We start from the raw sequence: 22,033 nt of genomic DNA on the forward strand, positions 1-22,033 counted from the left end.
GCTCTCCCCACGCACATTAGAATCAAAACAACGCTCGAAGAGTGTTTTAGTGGAATTAATCATTTAAAGCACCCAGTTTTTTAACGCATACAGAGGATTATTTGTCGGTAGATTTTTAATACAAGGTTTTAAAATTATAATTTTGTTATTTGGGAATTTGTGAAAATCAACCGAAATTAATATTTTTAAATGAGATTTTTATTTCCGCGGCACGGCATTACTGCTAGTACTTGCTTAGTAAAATTGACAGCACATGTTTCTCTATGTTTTATGATTGCCGGTTTTGTCTATGGAATTAAACTGCATTTTGGAGGTTTTCGTTGTACTTTTATTTAATGCGTTATTTTGTATAAAATAACGAAAAATGGCACTCTGTTGCGCTAGTAAGATACCAAAATAACATTATTATGATACATTTGATCTGCTATAACTGTGCTGTGCTTTGAACTTATAAGTTGCTTACATTTTTTTAGTTTCGAATGAAGTCCCGGAACATCCAGTGGTGTCACCATCTTCAGGAGCGATTTTTGAGAAACGTTTAATTGAAAAATACATAATTGAAAATGGGGTTGACCCTATTACTGGAAAGGAATTATCTTCCGAAGATCTTGTGGAAATTAAAGGTTAGTCTTAACCATAAACCGTGCCTAAGAAATGTCAAGATTTAGTAATATTTTGTGTTTTTAGAATCGTAATGAAGAATAGTAGCTATCTTACGATATTCTAAATAACATGTATATTAAAGTATCCAGCTTTACCATGTTTCCAGGTAAAGCCATGTCTTGTACTTCTTCAAAAAAGCAAAAAAAATCTTGCATTATTTCTTGTGATGACAGCCGGTATCGCATTTATTTATGCTTTAACCGACTTGTTTCTGAATTCTGCATACAAGTCGTTTAACATATATCCTAATTAATGTTATTTCACGTTGGAACTATATGTTGAAGTAAAGTTTTGAGGGGCTTAGCAAAGTTTATTTTCATTTTCCAGTTACCCCAATAGTCAAACCAAAGCCCCCCAGTGCCACCAGTATTCCCGCTACCCTGAAGAGTATGCAGGATGAGTGGGATGCACTCATGCTACACGCCTTCACCCAGCGTCAACAACTGCAGACTGCCAGACAGGTCCTCAAATAGTGCTTATATTTATTAATGTTATTTTTCTATGCTAGATAAATAATAATATTTTTGGAATAACTGAGTAAAACCTCAAATTGTAATATTTATTCATTGTAGACATTAGCGACTCAAACAGAGATTTTTTTTTGATTTGAAACAGAAAAATCGGAAAAAGATTGAATCTTTTTCTGATTTTCTGTTTGAGAGTCGCTAATATTGTCTTCAATGATTAAATATTACAATTTGAGGTTTTAATCGTCAAGTTATTCCAAAAATAAAGTCATCCTACTCTTGTAGAAAAGTCAATAGATGTCGCAATTAGATTAACCTTTTCTATTCGTCATAAATTTGTATCACTTCGTTCACACGCGGGGCTATTTATCATCAATCTAATTTATGACTTTAAACAATAATCACGCATGGATTTTAAAATTTGTTTTAAAAATACGTCGCTTATGTCTTGAATTATCTTTTCAAGTATAAATAAACAATCCGAACATCAATGGGACTTGATAAAAATTCGAAGTATATATTCATAATGTAACTGATACGGTATGCCCGGGCGGCCATGTTAATATTTCAAGGATAACGATACACATGCATAAACATACCGGAGTAGAGCTCTTCAACTGTGGTGCGATGTAAGTGGTTGATTTATGGGTGCGACGTCGCGTTTGACTGGATACATGAAATATTGACACACTTAAAAAGGTTCATATAATAAAAAATAACTACACTTAAATTTACAAAAATAATGAAATAATTTTTCTGTTATTATATCACCGTAAATATGTATCACTTAATATATTTTTTTATCGTGATAAATTTTGAAACAGTTCTCAACGCATAACGGCAGAATCATGGCTTTCATGTATTTCAGCAGCTTCGCAATTATTATCGACGTCACTGTACTTATTTCAAAATCTGAATCTATTTCTAAAGTAGCACCAAATATTTCTTCGTCATTAAGACCACGACCCGACATTTTGTATTTTGGCAATAAAAATACTTTCAAAAATTGATAAAAAGTCAAACTTGTACAACTTTACACTTGATTTTTCACTAAAAAAAAGTTTTAACCACGTATCTTTATTTGAAAATAATCTAACACTGACGAAATTTTATATTTCTTCAATAGTTTGAATGAATGTATGTAACTGAACTTATTTTAAAATATGATAAATCAGATGAATGTACACTGTAATTAAAATAGTTCATATCCACGAAAAAGCAAACAATAATTCGATAAAACAATTTAATCTACACGGCGAGCGTCTCTGTTTGAGATCTTATAAAATGCGCCTGCGCAATAACGTGTGTAAAGACGCGGGAAGAATTCAAACTGATTCATTTTTCGCTCTGAGTTGGAAGATCCCTTCAAATCTTTGTATCGATGATTAGGATACGTATTATGGATAAATATCGTAAGATGTCAGTAGTGTAAAGATGTGAGATTTTTTAGGAGTATATGTTTTACCGTGCTCAAGCATGTTTCATACCCATAACGCCGAAGAAACTTTGCGTCGCACAGATGTGCCACCCGCGTACAGGGCATGTACAGTGCGTCGCAGGCGTGCGTCTCCCGCAGGGATAGGGTTAAAAATGCATATATTTAGCCAAGACACCATCTAGATTGCACTTAGTTTGAGAAGAATCTTGCGATCATATATAAAGATAGCAGCCAAGAAAAATATGCGTTAAGAAAATGAATATGATGTTGGTAACTCTTAGTTGAAATATGATACAGTTAAATATGACTGAAGGGTATAGGGAAGCATTAGCTCAGTGGTAGAGCAAAGGCTGAGGTCCTGGAATCAATTTCTAGATGCAACCGAATCTTTTCCTGTTTCAAATTTTCGTTTGAGAGTCGCTAATATTGTCTTTTTTGCTTTCGATCAATAAAAGTAAGCTTTGCTGAAGTTTATGGAAATATTTCAGAGAAATTCCAAACCCCCTTTTGACAGTTTTCTTTTGTAGAAAGAATTTTTAGAAAATAAGTTAAAACATCAATATTTATGGTAACTAACTGGATAAAAGAATCGATTAGATTTGGTATGTTTTTTCTTGATACTCAACAGTTTTACACCTACTAAACTTGTACTATGTGTTGTGCATAAATTAAATTGCTTCGCAGGTAGTGCGACCTACCTTGTCGACCCCATAAACAAAACTAGTAATTGTATTAAAATATAAACATATTTTTTTATTTTTTTTATTTATTATTTAACATTATAAATGATAACAATATGCAGACTTATAAATAATTTGTTCATTATTATTCTATTTCTCCATAAGTTGAGCTCCAGGAGCTCGTGTTTATGGGAGGAGTTATCATATCATAACTTTGCTACGTTGTTTGCAACAGTTGTGTTTGAATTCTAACAATTTGTTTTCTCTTAATTTTGCATTATTACCAAACCTACAGTGATAAAAGTGAAACTAAACAAGAATCTTGAGATTGTTCAATACAATCCCTTTTTAAAGAGAATTATTTAATGTTGTACAGGAGTTGAGTCACGCTTTGTACCAACACGACGCAGCGTGCCGAGTGATTGCTCGCCTGACCAAGGAAGTGACTGCGGCCAGAGAGGCCCTGGCCACACTGAAGCCCCAGGCCGGTATCACGGCCGCCAACCCGCCGCATCCACAACAGGTAACCTTATTTCGAATCAATTTCCTTGATTGACATAATTGCTCTGTAAATTTTCGGTTGCGCCTCGTTAACAGATATTTCAGATATTACTGAAATTCCATAACTTAGTAAGCCTTCTGGTGTGCAACTTTTAACAACAGCCTCTCTTAAACGTCTCCAGTTTAGCCGATTATGTAAAGGTTTAGAGTAACTGTACACACTTAATACGAATATGACGAGCAAGGAAAAAAACATGGCTGAACTGTCAAAAATCACAAATTTTGAAAAAATTCGAACTTAAATGTGTCTTTTACCATCTTCCCCTAATGTAAATCGAAGTGTTATTTCAAAAAAATATTTGTACGCGTGTTCAGCTATTCTAAAAGATTACTGACGATTGTAGATGGCTTTCACCTGTTTGAAGCCAGGATCTCATCTGTGGGTGACCTATGTTTCTTTTTCCCAACCAAGAATGAATGATATTTGTATTTCAACGGCCGTCGGGTGTTATCATCAGCGCACACCGATTGCAGTCACAGTGATTTCGCTTAGCTTGAACTGATGATTCTAAGTAACATTTGTAGAGTCGTGTTTTCAATCTCCCTTGTTCACTGAGTTTGGAAATTGTGATGATAATGTGGCCTTTTAACAATCATTCCTCAATCAATTGACAATGACACTCACAATCATTATAAAAGATAATTTCTTCAATGATGGAATGATGTTTGAAGCTTGCAAAATATAATTTTTTTTTAACTGGAGTTCAAAATCCTTTTGCTTTATTTTTATAGATTAACGTCCATTTACAGTACAAGATTTCGTATTTTGACATTTGTTAGTTTTGCAAATATAAATACTATAAATGGTCACCAACACTTAAACCGGGTGAAGCCCAACCAAAAGCCGCCCACGGGGCGTGGCAGCACAACTGCTAGTAGTCATCCAGTCAACGCCATCTGGAGTTACTTGATGGCGTTGACTGGATGTTTACAGCACAGTCATGCCTCTGGGAAAAACACCTAATAATATAATATGTAACACCATTGAGGTGATTTGTTTACTGAATGCCGTTGTATTAACCAATAATGATAATGTATTTAGGCTGTGGAGGCTGGCGGCTGGGCAGCGCAGCCGGTGGCGCAGGCCGGCATGGGCCCGGAGGTGGTGCAGAAGCTGCAGGAGCGCGCCACGGTGCTGACACAGGAGAGGAAGCGCCGCGGCCGCACCGTGCCCGAGGATCTGGCAACCCCGGACTCGCTGCAAGCCTTCCTTACTCTCGCATCACATCCCGTAAGTTACCTTTATTACCCAAATTTTATTAATATGTGGCATATTATTTGTTCCTGTAAATCTTCAGTGAGGACAATTATAGCTAACTCAAATCCTAAGCTCAATTAGCAAAAATGTATTTTTTTTACTACCTGTTTTAGAATTTTTTTTTTCAAAATAGAATTTATTCACAGGCACATATAGGTGTAAACTATATGTGTATGTTTTGTATTTAATTTCTAGAACTCCAAACATCTTAAAACTAATATAAAAGATAATTGAAAAAAATTATTACACTCATTTTGCCCTATAAAAGTATTGTAAAGCTGTGGCTAATAAAAAAGGTCATTTTGTGCAGCTGATCCAGTCTGATTATTGATTTTGTAGCAGAAGAACATGTATCTAATCTATACCTTTTGAATATGAGAAAAACTATATAATATAGGTGGATTAGTTGGCTTTAAATCACATTAAGCACTTTATGTTCCCATATTAATATTCGTAGGTATAAATTTTTGAATGAGTGCTGCCAAATCCAAAACTGAATCTCCATCGTTCAAGGCATTTATTTTGTAAATACCCCATCGTACAAGGCATTTATTTTGTAAATAGCCCATCGTTCAAGTAGTTACAGAACCCCTTCATTATAACTCAAATATTGCTTTTATTGAAACTTTCTTCAAAGACATCCAAGTTTGACTGTTGTTATATTCTCTCAGGGTCTCCACTCCGCCAGTGTCCCCGGCATCTTGGCGCTGGACATCAACCCGTCAGACCACAGCAAGATCCTGACGGGAGGCAACGACAGGAACGCCACGGTCTTCAACAAGGACACGGAGCAGGTGGTAGTCATTCTCAAGGGGCACACGAAGAAGGTCACGCGGGTCATCTACCATCCCGACGAGGATACGGTTGTCACAGCTTCTCCAGATTCCACCATCAGAGTGTGGAATGTGCCCACGTTAGTAAAACCATTATTTATGTTTTGATTGAAAAAAAAATACTTGTGGTCATTGTGTACTAAAAAATAATAATTTCCTTTGACCAATAGAGTTAAATATTTCTCCAAAATTTGTTTTTTCCCTACATAAATACATACATAGTTAGTTAATGAATAACAACAATAATTATGATCTGAATAAGTGGTAGTAAGTACAGTTTTATACTTCAACAGTGGCATATAAAAAACATCAGCTACATTAGCAAAAGAGTTATCAACAGTGTTTAATCTATGTATTTATAGCGGAATTGTATTCTGAAACCGTAGTACATTTGTCACAATAATACATATTGAGGAACCCTGATCTTAATTAATGGTAGGAACATGAAGGTTAATCAACTTAAATAAATCAGGACTATCCAACTGTTAATCTTTATGTATTTAATTTTGTATCTTTACAGATCCCAGACAACTGTTCTGCTGCGTCATCACGAAGGACCTGTCACAGGATTATCCCTTCACCCGACTGGAGACTATGTCCTCTCTACATCCACTGATCAGCACTGGGCATTCTCCGACATTCGCACCGGCACCCTCCTCACCAAGGTTTCAGATTCCTCCGGAGTGGGCCTTACCACGGCACAGTTCCACCCCGACGGTCTCATTTTCGGCACTGGAACTGAAGATTCTCTCGTCAAGATCTGGGATCTCAAAGAACAGAGCAACGTTGCCAACTTCTCGGGACACACCGGACCCATCACAACCATCTCATTCTCTGAGAATGGTTATTACTTGGCCACCGCCGCAGATGATGCTTGCGTCAAGTTGTGGGATTTGAGAAAGCTGAAGAACTTCAAGACTATCCAGCTGGAAGACGGGTACCAGATTAAAGATCTATGTTTCGATCAGAGTGGTTACTACCTGGCCATTGCTGGCACCGACGTCAGAGTGTATCTGTGCAAACAGTGGCAGGAGCTGAAGGTGTTCAATGACCATACCGCCATGGCCACCGGAGTCAGGTTTGGCAGGAATGGCCAGTATATAGCATCAACCAGTATGGATCGTACGCTTAAACTTTATGGGAACCAATAAAATATTTAATGTTTGACCAGTAATTGTAGGGAAAGTTGGTATGATTTTTCTGATAAATATGTATCACAAATACTTAGTTTAAGATTCATAAAAAAATACTATACAAAAACTAGGTGGTTTATCAAAGACATTAAAAATAAACTTACACTCTCATTTTTTTAATGCAAAAAAGTGGATAGTGGTACGATACTATCGTTGTTTGCATTTGTTTTGTGTCTTGAGGTGAAAAACATTTTTTTATGAATTCAGTATGAATAATAATTGATCCTTAGTGTATAGTCTTTCACAATGTGTTGTGTGACAGAATGATTATTTCAGAAATAAAGTTTTATATTTAAAACCACCGTGGATACCCATGCTTTCATTTCATATGTAAAATAACTACTCAAATGATTTTCGAAATATTATGGCAAGTTTGCAAAAACGCCTTGAGCGATCGATCGCTTGCTTGATATGTTTCCAAATTAATATTTTGAAGAATGATATTAATTAAATCGAATACCAACCACCCATCGCTCGAGTGGATGAAAACAACCCATATCACCAGAGATTGTTTGATGTAAACGTATAACTGATATATAACTAAATCCATTGGTATTCTCCTACAGAAATAATGTCCACACTTATAACCAGTGGCAGTTTTCTCTAAAGTGTGTTTGTGCAATCAAAAATATTAGATTATGAAATAAATATTAGCACACTATAAACAGTGCACCATTAAAATTCTGACTTCAAAATCTGTGCCGCCAAAAAGTCAAGGCCAAAGAGTGACCCGATATTCCCATGCCATGCGTTATAGAATCAGCACAAAATACTTCATACAAAAAAAAACCAAAACGTCACAATCCCCCTGATGGTGAAATCTTATAACCTACGCACGCCAAAACGAGAAAATCTTTATGCACCGCGATAGAGAATATTTGATGCCATGTGACCTCAGGAATTTGACCGAGATTGGCTGAATCATTACCGTCTGCGCCGGTAGCTTAACTTTGCAATACACAGATGCAAGTTAATATCGATGCCGGAAAGGCAAAGGGCTTGAGCGACAATTTAGTAATTTTTATGAGACCATATGTCAGGCTGGGATACAATACATATCTCCTAAAAAGACAGTTGTTTGTGGTCTATAAAGCCAAAGGGGTTAAAAAATATATTGTATTCCGAAATCTGCATTTCAAACACATCATGCAGACTTCGAAGTTGTGTAGAATGCAGAATCTATTTTTTTTTATAGGCATACTGGGTAAATGGAACGCATTATAATCTATGCATTCATAACAAAACTATTTTTCGTATTACATACGTACAGACGCAAACAAATAATTCATCTTATTTTAAAGCACTTGCAAAAAGCGTTTTTTCGTAAAATAATAAAATTAGCACCGTCTGTCAAAGAGCAGATTATGAATTCCCTTAAGAATTTATAATTATTTCAAGAAAGGCATATAATGCATATTGCATAGGTGATTGAATCCAATGTTGTAATTTATATGCCTTTCTTGAAAGAATTGAGTGTTTATGTGTATTCATATTCTGTATGTACAGCTGCAAAAAAACAATTCTTTCAATATTTTGAAGAGTAGCTTGCAAAGTGTTTTTTTTCCTAAAATAATTAAATTAGCGCCATCTATAAATGAGCAGTACTATATGAATAATTTTAAGTTTACCCTTAAAAACAAACAGATCTGTTAGGTAAATTAATTTATATCTTTGCTTTCACACAAAAACGAAATTTTGAGAGACTTAAAAACTGAATTTGATTTTAATAAAGTTAGTTTGTTTTTTTATTTATTTGTCTGGTTAGTGACTGAGTAGTCCAGAACATGGGGTTCCACCCTGGCGTTGCAGGTTCAATCCTCTGCTGGTTAAGTCCTCCATCATTTCACAATGCTTTACAATTTCGGCTCAAAAATATGGTTTTGATATACATATCTAAATTTAATGTTAGAGAAATAATTTTACTTGAATGCTTTAAATTTTTTTTCTATTATTATGCGAGTAGATAAAACAGTTACATAAACTTAAAAACCGCATTTTAAAGTTTATGTAACATATTTTAGCTTTTAAATTTGTAGCATCTCACAAATGTTTGTTGTGGTTTGGTGACTTTTGCCTGAACGACAACTATATTATGTTTTGCTAGGTTACTCGACACCTTGGAACGTATATTTCTTGCAGACATTGAAATGCACCATGTATCATTATGTACCTGTTTTTATTTTTATTTATTTATTTTTGTTTCCAGCCTACCTTGCCTAATGCATTCACATGTTACACAGACTTTGACTGTATAAAATCCCGAAAACCTCCCATTTCTTTCACACCATAAGAAAAACGAAATTTAATTGAAATAATAATATTTATTTCCTCTCATCCGACGCACACTACGTGATGTGAGTTTGATGATATTGTCAGTATAATATTTGAGTTGATAGTAAGAGCTGTTGTAGTAGTATTGATATTTAGATAAAAATAGACACATATTATTTAAGTGCACACACAAAATGTTAATATGATAGTTGACGATGACAATCAATACTGTAATAGACATCCAGGTATAAAATCGTAAGGAAAGCCACCGACAGGCGCCCGGCACCGCGGTGGAGCTAAATGCGATATAACCGTGTGATCGCCATCAGGTTATGAGCGTACAGTCGAGCTCTTCTTCCTTGCCTTCAGGTTGGTTCAGGGCCTTCTTTAACACTTTACTAACCACATCATTCAGCGATTCGCATGCACCTACTTCCAATAGCTGGAGACAACGCTGGAAAAGGAATGATTTTAAATTAGATTCGCTTTGTTTATAGGTCAAGTATTTAAGATAACATCAGGTTATAAAATAAGAATTACCTCTTTAACTTCATCACCGTTTCGTAGTCTCAAAACAGTTATTAATGCGATTTCAGAATTAGCTTTAACATATCCGTTCTTTTCCTTTGTACCATTGACTAGGGTAGGTAATAATAGTTTGAGTAATTCTGGGGCCATGTTCTCGGGCGGCACGCATCTTCCAACCATTGTGCAAACTCGGGCCAATAACTGTTTTACATCATTGTTGGCGTGGTTCATTGTCTAAGAAGAAAGAGGTTAATGAAAATAAAATAAATACAACAAATTGAATAGACACTCCATCCCATAACTGAGCTTTCTCTCAATTTAAAAATTGTTCTAGAATTGATGTAGGTTATATATTGAATTGAATTTAAATACTTTTATCACTGTAAGACTCTCCCCTTACATTGGATTTGACACTTACAAATGGATTTGCAGTAACTATAAAGATTGAATCAAATAAATAAGTATTTATTGCTTACCCTGACAAATGGTGTAAGTAAAACTGGTGGAATTGGCAATTTGTTGGTTTGCAGATACCTCAGTAAGTAACCTATTCCTCTGATTCCATTGCAGGCGATAGGTACTTTGTCACTGGTGAGGTAACTCAAAAGAGTCTTGCATACTTTGTCTCGGTACAGGTCTGTGAAGATAGATTCCGGGTGATCTTTGAGTGCTACGAACACGGCGCACGACCGCCCGTGTTTCAGAGTCCAGTCCGCATTGTCGTCTACTAAAAGTTGTTCCAGAGCCGAATCCCTCGAGCCTTCTGGCAGGCAGTGGAGGAGGGCTCCCAAGCAACCTCCCACAGCACTTCGGGGAGGATCTTCAGAGTGTCCTAACAGTCCTGCTGATGTTAAGGTAACCAGGACGCTCAATGCCAAGGATTCTGACATCTTTTCTCCTCCACCAGCGATGATACTCCTCAAGGCTTGCAACATGGTTTCCTTGACAGCCATGTCTTCCGAGTTTTTGATTCCATTGTGCATTTCCACAAACAGTGGATCAGCTCTTGTGTGAATAACTACTAGCTGACTCAAAGCATACCCAGCCTTGATTCGTACTTGCCTATTAGGGTCGTTCAAGGCTTTCAAGAATGTTGTTTGGAGTTGCGGTAAGAATTGTTTTAGCATTACTCCAACCTGCAAACATTAAGTGGAAATTAGGTACAGAAAAGAAAGGTGTTTGATATTTGCAAGAAATTTTATCTTGAAAAGAAAATTACCTTTGCTAGAAGCAATGCAAGTGTTTCTAGAACAGCAGCCTTCACGCTTGCATTAAATCTGTCTCCCAAAATTCGAATCAATGGACCGGTAATGTGGACTACGGACGGTTGTAAAGCAGGCGCAGATGTTAAACGAATAACTTCTCCCAACATCAAAGCTGCGGCCTCTTTTTCTTCAGGCAATCCATTCAAAATAGACTCTCGGAACAACGGTAGAATAGGAGTGATACCCTGCAAGTAATAATCTCATGAATATTTTGAATTTTAAAGAATAGATATGAAAATGCATGTAATTCAATCAATATTATAATTAGTAATACCTTGGGTAGACAGAATCCAGGCAATAGTTCGACTCCTTTGAGATCACTGACAGCGTATCTAACAGCCTGTCTAATATCAGACACATGCTGTATCTGTTGCTCTGCATCCATACTCTTGGTGACCGCTTGCAGAGCTTCCCAGGCCATTTGCAGAACATCCTGGTCTTCATCACCAAACAAGTGGATGAGTCCACGCAGCAGTTGTGGGATGTAGTGGGTGTAGTCTGCCCGGGTATGGGAGCAGAAGGCGGCCAGGAGAGTGGCAGCAGCGCGGCGCTGAGGAGCTCCAGGGGCGCGGGACCCTTCTAGCAGAGCATCCATCACGGCCCTCACTCCTGCTTCATCATTTACTGACAACACAACTCCCCTGCAATACTCCAGTTCCCGCGCTTCTCCGGGAGTACCCTGAGCACTGCAAAGCGCACTCAACAAAGCTGGCAAGATCTTGTGCAAATACTTGGTCAGCGACTCACCGGCCACGGAGGCCAGAATCGAAAGTGCTTTGGTGTTAACTGGAGGAGCTGAAAGTTGGGGCACGAGATAGGGTAGAACAACACGTGACTTGATGGCCATGACTTGTCGCAGGCCATCAAGAGTGGCTTCGGCGACAGCTGGATCGGGATTATTCAGACCATTCAACATAGCAGGAAGAATATCATCGAGCGCCCTGACTCCGACAGTTGTGTGTAGACTGTCGAATGTCTTAGCTGCTGCTTGACGCACTTCCGGCAGAGGGTCGCACAAAGCTTTACGTACAGTGGGAACAAGACTGTTAACGAAAGTCAAAACCATATCTTTGGAGGTGGAGGCCATGATTTCACTAAGCCCGATGCACACACCTTGTCGCTGGTCAGCTCTGTCAGATTGCAGACCTCTTTCTAGAATAGGAATGATTTCAGGCAGAACTCTCTCACCCAATTTGCGCACGAGATCACCCAGTGTTCTTGCAGCCACTTGCCTCTTATCAAAGCTAGTTGAAGCCAGACATCCCAGCAGTAAACCAAAGAGAGTAGGTAAAATTTCTCGTAGAGTACGAGGGGTATTTGTGACAACCACTTTCCACACGTGAAGAGCTGCCTGGCGCACCATCAGAGCCACGTCACTACGGCCCATGTATAGTCCTGCCAGTACTCGGTTTCTCCTCTCTTGACCGAGAGCCACCATGATGGCTGAATGGGATTGTTCTGTACCAAAGTTATCATCCTCTGAAGCGGTTTCGGTAGTCATTTTACCAGACACTCCGGAAATGCGGTAAAGCAAGTCACCAAGAAGCTGCACAGAGCTGTATCGAATACGCCAATCGTCATCAAACAGACCTTTCTCCAATTCTGGAAGGAGCAACATAATAGCAGAATCTGCGTACAAGTTGACAATTCTCTGACCAGCCTTGAGGGCGGTATCTCTGACATACTCGTTCTCATCAGCCAGAGCTTTAAGGATGGGGTTGATGATCTGGCCAATGTATGGTGTGAACTCAGTGGTGAATGCTCCTGGCATGTAGATGAACATCATAATGTAGCCATCCTTTACATGGGGTGCAATATCTGTACGTTCCGATGTTGCAATGATATCTGGAAAAAGAAACAGAGATAAAAGTTAATACAAGTGACCTGAATAATTGTTTAAAATAATTTCTCAATCATTTTCTGAAAATACCTGGCATAAGTTTATGTAGTTTTTCAACTCCCAATCCAGCAACGACTTCTGACAATCCTTGAGCAGCTCCGGAACGATCCACACTGCTGCTCTCGGAGGTGAGGGTCTGCATGAGCCACGGGAGCAAGTCCTCGAAGCTGGCCTCTCCCATTCCTCGCACCATTGCTCCGAGTGCTCTGGCTGAAACGCTTCGGACCTAAGAGAATACAACAATCTTGTTAATACATAATAATTAATAAGTGATTAGAAAGAAAAACTAGAAACTATCACGTTCAATAATATTAAATGTCAAATATTTATCAAACGGAAAATAAGAATAACCTCTGGCACAGGATCTAGCAAAGACGACTTCAATCCCGGAATGATATTAGGCAGGTAAGGCATAAGATCCTTCTGGTCGGTCAGAGAATACATATTTCCTATGATTTGTGCGGCCATCTTCCTGGTCTCGGTGGAGCGGTCCATGAAGGCTCTCTGTACAACAGGCATGATCAAGGCGAGGGACGGGGCATCGATGAAATGCACAAACTGAGTGTCAAGCAGCGTCTGCAAGCAGGCCGAGGTCTTGTTGGAAGGATCCTGTAAAGCTTCCAGTAATGGGGGTACGATGGCTGGAAAATGAAGGGTTAGTCATTAGAATGATGCATAATATATAAACATGCATATTATTAGATGATTATTACTTGAATTTTGGGACACAAAACACAAAAAGCCGTGTATGTGAATGTTTTGGACTACCAGTAAATTACATAAAAAAATGTACAAGTTAAATTATTGACAAGATTCTATGTTTTGATTGGTGTAAATCAACGAAATATCTCCATATATTGAAACAAGTAAATATTCTGAACGTACCTTGAATTTCAGGATTGCGAATGACGGATCCAATGACTTTGAGAGCTTCAGCTCCTGCTTCTTGCACCCTGACGTGAGAATCACTGAGGACTTCGATCAGCTTGGGTACGATACTGGGCAGGCAGGATGACAGTTGCTTGGGGGCGCAGTAAGCCATCGCACCAAGTAATTCAATGGAGCCTGGTGGGACAAAAATTATAAGTCATTAATTTTAGCGATGCAACATTTTTTACTTTGAAACTTATGATTATTCAATCAAAAATCGTATGGTATCCATACGCAACTACGCAATATGGACAGTGCCCTCACTGAGTAAACTGTTAGGACCACTAATGGGGCACTGCCACCTCGGGAGACATGTGCAGATGTTGGATATGGAAAACATCAATAGATAGGAAATGTGAAGAGGGTGAAGAGACTCCAATTCACCTATGGTTCCAATGTCCCGCTCTGATCGGAACAAAGCTCGGCTATCTGGGAAGACACATTGCGGAACCATGAGACTTAGCCGAAAATTTAATGACAACCCTGGTGAACTTTATCAAAGAGATCGTGTTACCCCAAAAACAAATCACTATAATACTTTTGGCCGTGAAAATCTCAAATCATACCTTTAAATATAATTGTTTCAACTTTCAGATAACAGCATAAAGTACAGCACAGGATACCAAATGATTTCTTATCAAAAAAAATAATTATTGTGTTGAAAAAATGTATTGATGATTGTATTGCTCTACCTGTCTTGGTCCTCCAACTGTCATCTTCGAGCGCGGCCAGCAGAGAGGGCAGGACCAGCTTGACTCCGTGCGCAGAGAGTTTGCTCATAACCACCTTGGCTGTGTCGTCGGTGGCCGTCCTCACATACTGCGAGGAGTCCCCGAAGCAGAGCAGCAGGTGCGGCAACACGTGCACGATGTAAGGCTCAAACAGGCGGCCAAGTTTGGTGCAGAGCATCTCGAATGCGAACAGGGCTCCTAAATACAATAATTAAAAGTTAATCTGTGGATTCTGTTTTGTCATTTTTATTTTATATGACTGATACTATATATATATTGCAGGTGAAAAATAATAGGAAGAAAATCAAAAACTGGTAAATTTGACATTTCATTCACAGTTTTAGAATTAGCCTTACCTTCACGATGCTTATAGTTCTTCTTATCCTGAATAGCATCAGTCAGCCTGGCCATGATGTCCAGCTGCTTCAGCGCCAGGATACCGAGTCCCTTGACCACTCCGGCCAGCCCGTAGGCAGCCCCCTTTCTCTCACCATACTTCTCAGCCTTCAGGAGTTTCTGCATCAGCTTGTTGACTATGACAGTGGACTCCTCACGCAGCACCGGAGACGTGATCAAGTGCGGGAGACAGTTACTGACGGCTTCTTGGACCTGTAAATAAGAAATAAATATATTTATTAAAATGCTAGTTTATAACAATGGAGTTATCAAATCACTCGGTTAAAATGAATGTTTATTTTTCTCTTACTCAAAAAAATATTTTTACGAATATTTGCACTTTCAAGTAACACACTGAATACATTTTACCAACAAGAGAATCTTTGAAAATAATTCACCAAATATCTACTAATCTACTAGAATCAACAACAAGCTATTCTGTATCTATATTGAAAATGAATTGTTTATATAATAATGCTTAACTTTCGGTGTTTATAAAAGATTTTCGGTCATTTTTAGCAGGAAATCTTTGAACAGTACAATATTGACACTTAACGATACAAAGTTTAATGTTAAGAAAAGTTTTCAAACCGGTTGTGAAGGAGTAGACAGGGCTGCCACCAGGCGCAGCGTTATGGGTAGGATGCGAGGGTCCTCGGGGGACAAGTGGCGTGCCAGGGAGCCCACCAGGATGACCACAGCTTGGCGGACCACGTCGAAGCTGCCGGTCTTGGGGGCCTTGTCCAGGAAGTCTTCAAACACGGGCAGTTGGTCTCCCACCGTGGCCTGATGTTAATATTATATTAAATAACGATATAATAAAAGATTAAGTGGAAATAAGGTACATATTGAGATCATTTGTAAAAAAATAAACAAAAAGTAATTTTTTTTTTAAATCATGGTTATTATTTAAACCATCTAACAGAGAGAAACATCAAAAACAAAAGAGTTTGTAAGAACTTAATTATGCAGGTACTGTCATTTTTTTTACATAAATTAGTTGTGCTGTTAGAAACAAATATCAACAGCATAATGAAAAATGTGATAATAAAACAGAGGGAAATTTGATAATGTTTTATCATTTAGTCATTGGTTTTATCATTGAATCGCAATTCAATATATTTATTTAAGCATGTAATTGTTTACCTTTCCATGCAGATCGACCACGGCCATGGCAGCGTTGGCCATTTCGTTGCGCACATTTTCAGCACGGTCGCCGAGCCCTTTGGACACGAAGAAGTTGACAAGGCGCGCCACGTGGTCCTTGCCAGCCAGGTGCGGTGCCACAGCCACTAGTGCCAGCGCCACGCCGCGCCTTCCTCCCCACTCGTCGATGGGTTGCTCCACTACGTGCCCAAACTCGTCCAGCTTCGGGGGGATCATCTGGAATACAAACAAAGGATACCCATATATTAATTCACCTGACCAAGAAATTACCAATAAACAATAATACCAAATTAACACACTTCAGACGGGAAAGGTATTTCTACCGTTCGGTTGAATGTTGCTTATGTACGGGATGGGTATTTTTACCTTTTGCACCGGCTTCATTTCAATGGCAGAAAAGAATAAATTATCCAATGTTTTTGTATGAATATTATATGTCAATCTCTTTCTAAAGATCTCAACTATATGTACATAATTATCAAATCGCAACACAATTCTTCTTTTTATATTTATATTCGAGTCTTTCGTGTACATCGGTATTTCAACAAAGGGACCTTTTATTATTGAATACCTGACACTTGCGATGCGTTTGAAGATTAACGAAATAAGTAATTTTTTGGTTAGTCATTTTATAGCTTGGGTATGCTGAGTTAGTATGTAGAAATTTTTATTAAAATATATTCATTATTTTCGAAGATATGTATAGCGATTTAAAACAAATTAAAATAATTAGCTCGGGATCTTTATTTTAGCCCGTCGCCAGCTATACGCCGTTGCAAAAGATACCCGCCTAAAGTGTGTTAAGACAAATTTTTTATTAAATATGAATTTATTGAAATTTCAGTGAAAGTTATAATCACCAATATTGACCAAAGAACTTGGAAAATTTAAGTCCCCTTAAAGCATCCTATCAAAATTTGTGATTCTGCCTACGTTTCAGAAATTACAATAATATTTATTTTACATGTATGTTTCCCCGACAAAAAAAAAAAAAAATTGTATATGTATCAGGTGAACTTTGTTGCAACAAAAAGGTTTCAAAACTAATAATTATTATAACTAATAACTTATAGCTGAAGATTTATTGTGTGATTTATTATATGATAAGTGATTTACAATTAAGATTTCAATAATTCATTCTATAAATAGTACATAATATATTATGTACAATGAAAATCTATATTAAGGCGAAATAAATACACTATGAAATATTGCAAAATCACAAGTTTTTGGTTTGCAAATTTAGATGCTTTTATCAAATACTGAGAGTAGAACACGGTGAACAAGGCACTTGAAATAATCGAGCAATTCTTTGACAAGTCTTCTTATAAGCCCAGAAAAGAAATAAAACATGAGACTTATAAAACTGCTTTAAAGTTAAAAATCTCCTACTTGCGCACCCCTTTTCAGTTATGGTTTTAATGTATAATATGGCAAAATAAGTTCTTTAGAATATGATCCTAAAACATTTAAATATTTTTGCGTTAACTTTGCAAAATTAAATAAAACACACTTTTTGACAATGTTTTTTCTTCCATAAATTAAAACAGGCGGCTGGTGTTAAGCAGGAATTTAAACTTTATCGCTATCTACATAAGGAGTGTTATTGTTTGCGGCTGAATTCTAAATGTTACATGGTGTGGTGTATCGCCTTAAACGTCATCCCTGAATCGATTAACTAATTCATTCATAAAATTTTAATAAAAAAATTAGCAACCGATTTAAATGAATATTTGTTTAGATAAATAAAGTTGGTTTAATGTTTGTTTGTTACTTACATTCAACTTCTCCTGGTACACAATGAGCAGCGTGTCCAGTGTGGAGGACACCAGCGAGGTGTCCATCTCCAGCAGGGCAGCCAGTGCGTTGGCCGCGGCCCGCTGTACCGCCTCTACGGGGTGCGTCACATCCACGGTCACGCTGTCCACCAGCAACACGCTGGCTTCCAGACCACTGCCGGTCCACAGGAGTTCAGCTAGGCGACTGCAATCATTACAATAAACAATAAGCAAGTGTTTGGAAGGTCGGTGTTTCACACTAATTCAAAAGCAACATTATCATTGTGTCCTTCTTTCAATGGAAGATGCTCCGTGGAACTAGTGTCATTGATCCTTTCGGCACCGGTGCACAGTCGGGAAACTTTTGCAGGCCTCTGTGTTTCCTCACTACAACATGGGTCTCATCAAGACCCTGGTTCACTGCTTCCTTTCCTAAAAAAGACCCTCCACACAGCATCCTCAAATATGACACAGGCCCTTTCGAAGGAAATTATTTTCCTCAGTTTATTCCTCATTGGTTCGTTTCAGCTTTTGAAACAATCGCGATCAGTAAAAAAGCACAAATGCATGTTGTTACGCTTGTCAGCTAATCATTGGCTATTTGATGACAATGTTACATTTGAATTTCTATGAACCCCCAACATTAGAATGTAGCTATAATCGTTTCTAATCGCCTCTAATCGACCTCAGCACGGGTAAACCACCCAGTGAGGCCAACATTACTAAATTGCACTAAGAAATGTAAGATATTGTACCAAAATAAAAAATTTAAAAGAAGATTTTTTTTATTTCTAACCTGTTTTTGGATATCTGATGAATAATAGTATCTGATAATAGTTAGAACACTCACCGATTTTCTTCAGATACATCAAACTTGGCAATCCACAGACGCTTGGTGAGTAAGAGAGCTTGTTGCATATCGTCCTTCAGAGACGGGAAAGTGTTGACAAGGCAAGTCAGGGCACGAAGAGAGGCTTCCCTTACCACCTAAAATATACCAAAAAAAATTGATATTATATTTAATTTTTAAAGGACACTAATTACTTTATTATCATTGAAGTTGTGGTAGTGTTAATAGCGCACCTCTGAGGAGTCCTGCAAGCCACTCAGCAGACAGTCAATCTCGGAAGACGTGGCTCTACCGCAACCTTCCTCACCCGATACGGCTGTTGCTACCTCTAACAGGGTGGCCACGCTGAGGAATTGTATCTTCCCCTTGTTCCTGCCTACAAAAAGTTATATTATTAATAAAACATCACCAATGTCCCATGTCAATCAATTACACAACTGCCCTGAAGATGGACAATGTAATATTATTAATAAAACATCACTGAATCATGATTTAATTTTGGGGTATTATACCGTGTTGCGCTACCTACATATTTAGCAAAAGTTTTGGACAGTGTTACAATGTCCATCATCAGGGCAATCGATTACACATCTGCCCTGATGATGGACACTGTAATATTATTAATAGAACATCACTTAATCATGATTTAATTTTGGGGTATTATACCGTATTGCGCTACTTACATATTTAGCCAGAGTTTTGGACAGCGTTACAATGTGCATCATCAGGGCAATCGATTACACATCTGCCCTGATGATGGACACTGTAATATTATTAATAGAACATCACTTAATCATGATTTAATTTTGGGGTATTATACCGTATTGCGCTACTTACATATTTAGCCAGAGTTTTGGACAGCGTTACAATGTGCATCATCAGGGCAATCGATTACACATCTGCCCTGATGATGGACACTGTAATATTATTAATAGAACATCACTTAATCATGATTTAATTTTGGGGTATTATACCGTATTGCGCTACTTACATATTTAGCCAGAGTTTTGGACAGCGTTACAATGTGCATCATCAGGGCAATCGATTACACATCTGCCCTGATGATGGACACTGTAATATTATTAATAGAACATCACTTAATCATGATTTAATTTTGGGGTATTATACCGTATTGCGCTACTTACATATTTAGCCAGAGTTTTGGACAGCGTTACAATGTCCATCATTAGGGCAATCAATTACACATCTGCCCTGATGATGGACACTGTAATATTATTAATAGAACATCACTTAATCATGATTTAATTTTGGGGTATTATACCGTGTTGCGCTACCTACATATTTAGCAAAAGTTTTGGACAGTGTTACAATGTCCATCATCAGGGCAATCGATTACACATCTGCCCTGATGATGGACACTGTAATATTATTAATAGAACATCACTTAATCATGATTTAATTTTGGGGTATTATACCGTATTGCGCTACCTACATATTTAGCCAGAGTTTTGGACAGCGTTACATTATTAATAGAACATCACTTAATCATGATTTAATTTTGGGGTATTATACCGTGTTGCGCTACCTACATATTTAGCAAAAGTTTTGGACAGTGTTACAATGTCCATCATCAGGGCAATCGATTACACATCTGCCCTGATGATGGACACTGTAATATTATTAATAGAACATCACTTAATCATGATTTAATTTTGGGGTATTATACCGTATTGCGCTACTTACATATTTAGCCAGAGTTTTGGACAGCGTTACAATGTGCATCATCAGGGCAATCGATTACACATCTGCCCTGATGATGGACACTGTAATATTATTAATAGAACATCACTTAATCATGATTTAATTTTGGGGTATTATACCGTATTGCGCTACTTACATATTTAGCCAGAGTTTTGGACAGCGTTACAATGTCCATCATTAGGGCAATCAATTACACATCTGCCCTGATGATGGACACTGTAATATTATTAATAGAACATCACTTAATCATGATTTAATTTTGGGGTATTATACCGTGTTGCGCTACCTACATATTTAGCAAAAGTTTTGGACAGTGTTACAATGTCCATCATCAGGGCAATCGATTACACATCTGCCCTGATGATGGACACTGTAATATTATTAATAGAACATCACTTAATCATGATTTAATTTTGGGGTATTATACCGTATTGCGCTACTTACATATTTAGCCAGAGTTTTGGACAGCGTTACAATGTCCATCATTAGGGCAATCAATTACACATCTGCCCTGATGATGGACACTGTAATATTATTAATAGAACATCACTTAATCATGATTTAATTTTGGGGTATTATACCGTGTTGCGCTACCTACATATTTAGCAAAAGTTTTGGACAGTGTTACAATGTCCATCATCAGGGCAATCGATTACACATCTGCCCTGATGATGGACACTGTAATATTATTAATAGAACATCACTTAATCATGATTTAATTTTGGGGTATTATACCGTATTGCGCTACCTACATATTTAGCCAGAGTTTTGGACAGCGTTACAATGTCCATCATCAGGGCAATCGATTACACACTGTAATACTATTAATAGAACATCACTTAATCATGATTTAATTTTGGGGTATTATACCGTGTTGCGCTACCTACATATTTAGCCAGAGTTTTGGACAGCGTTACAAAGACCATCATCAGGGAGATCAATTACACATCTGCCCTGATGATGGACACTGTAATATTATTAATAAAACATCACTTAATCATGATTTAATTTTGGGGTATTATACCGTATTGCGCTACTTACATATTTAGCCAGAGTTTTGGACAGCGTTACAATGTCCATCATTAGGGCAATCAATTACACATCTGCCCTGATGATGGACACTGTAATATTATTAATAGAACATCACTTAATCATGATTTAATTTTGGGGTATTATACCGTGTTGCGCTACCTACATATTTAGCAAAAGTTTTGGACAGTGTTACAATGTCCATCATCAGGGCAATCGATTACACATCTGCCCTGATGATGGACACTGTAATATTATTAATAGAACATCACTTAATCATGATTTAATTTTGGGGTATTATACCGTATTGCGCTACCTACATATTTAGCCAGAGTTTTGGACAGCGTTACAATGTCCATCATCAGGGCAATCG

General features: G+C 37.6%; 2 protein-coding genes across 2 annotated transcripts in view; one reads left to right on the forward strand and one right to left on the reverse strand.

The window, feature by feature from the left end:
* The first annotated feature begins 284 nt into the window (after window positions 1-284).
* Prp19 (pre-mRNA processing factor 19) lies at window positions 285-7,393 on the forward strand. Its single transcript, XM_089634608.1, has 7 exons — window positions 285-383; window positions 474-623; window positions 991-1,124; window positions 3,625-3,771; window positions 4,852-5,040; window positions 5,739-5,980; window positions 6,421-7,393. Exons 1-7 carry the CDS (start codon window positions 365-367, stop codon window positions 7,049-7,051), a joined length of 1,512 nt encoding a protein of 503 aa, XP_089490734.1. The 5' UTR covers window positions 285-364; the 3' UTR covers window positions 7,052-7,393.
* A 2,001-nt stretch (window positions 7,394-9,394) lies between these two features.
* The window catches only part of l(3)80Fj (lethal (3) 80Fj), a 29,897-nt gene continuing 17,258 nt past the window's right edge, over window positions 9,395-22,033 (reverse strand). Inside the window, exons 17-31 of the mRNA XM_089634156.1 lie at window positions 19,143-19,285; window positions 18,910-19,046; window positions 18,060-18,264; window positions 16,261-16,497; window positions 15,706-15,900; window positions 15,075-15,327; window positions 14,680-14,916; window positions 13,943-14,122; window positions 13,409-13,698; window positions 13,088-13,283; window positions 11,432-13,002; window positions 11,112-11,342; window positions 10,369-11,028; window positions 9,905-10,126; window positions 9,395-9,818 (exon numbers count right to left, since the gene is read on the reverse strand). Coding sequence (XP_089490282.1) covers window positions 9,690-9,818; window positions 9,905-10,126; window positions 10,369-11,028; window positions 11,112-11,342; window positions 11,432-13,002; window positions 13,088-13,283; window positions 13,409-13,698; window positions 13,943-14,122; window positions 14,680-14,916; window positions 15,075-15,327; window positions 15,706-15,900; window positions 16,261-16,497; window positions 18,060-18,264; window positions 18,910-19,046; window positions 19,143-19,285 — 4,886 coding nt within the window. The 3' untranslated portion in view covers window positions 9,395-9,689. The remainder of the gene's footprint in view (window positions 9,819-9,904; window positions 10,127-10,368; window positions 11,029-11,111; window positions 11,343-11,431; window positions 13,003-13,087; window positions 13,284-13,408; window positions 13,699-13,942; window positions 14,123-14,679; window positions 14,917-15,074; window positions 15,328-15,705; window positions 15,901-16,260; window positions 16,498-18,059; window positions 18,265-18,909; window positions 19,047-19,142; window positions 19,286-22,033) is intronic.

This window comes from Hesperophylax consimilis, chromosome 8 (assembly GCF_061612785.1).
Source record: "Hesperophylax consimilis isolate HC1 chromosome 8, BYU_Hcon_1.0, whole genome shotgun sequence".
Lineage (NCBI taxonomy): Eukaryota > Metazoa > Arthropoda > Insecta > Trichoptera > Limnephilidae > Hesperophylax > Hesperophylax consimilis.

Bases quoted from the DNA above. Each gene is read 5' to 3' on its own strand.
- Prp19 (XM_089634608.1), top strand. The intron at 624-990 runs GTTAGTCTTAAC...TTCATTTTCCAG, and splicing joins AGATCTTGTGGAAATTAAAG to TTACCCCAATAGTCAAACCA. The intron at 5,041-5,738 runs GTAAGTTACCTT...ATATTCTCTCAG, and splicing joins TTACTCTCGCATCACATCCC to GGTCTCCACTCCGCCAGTGT.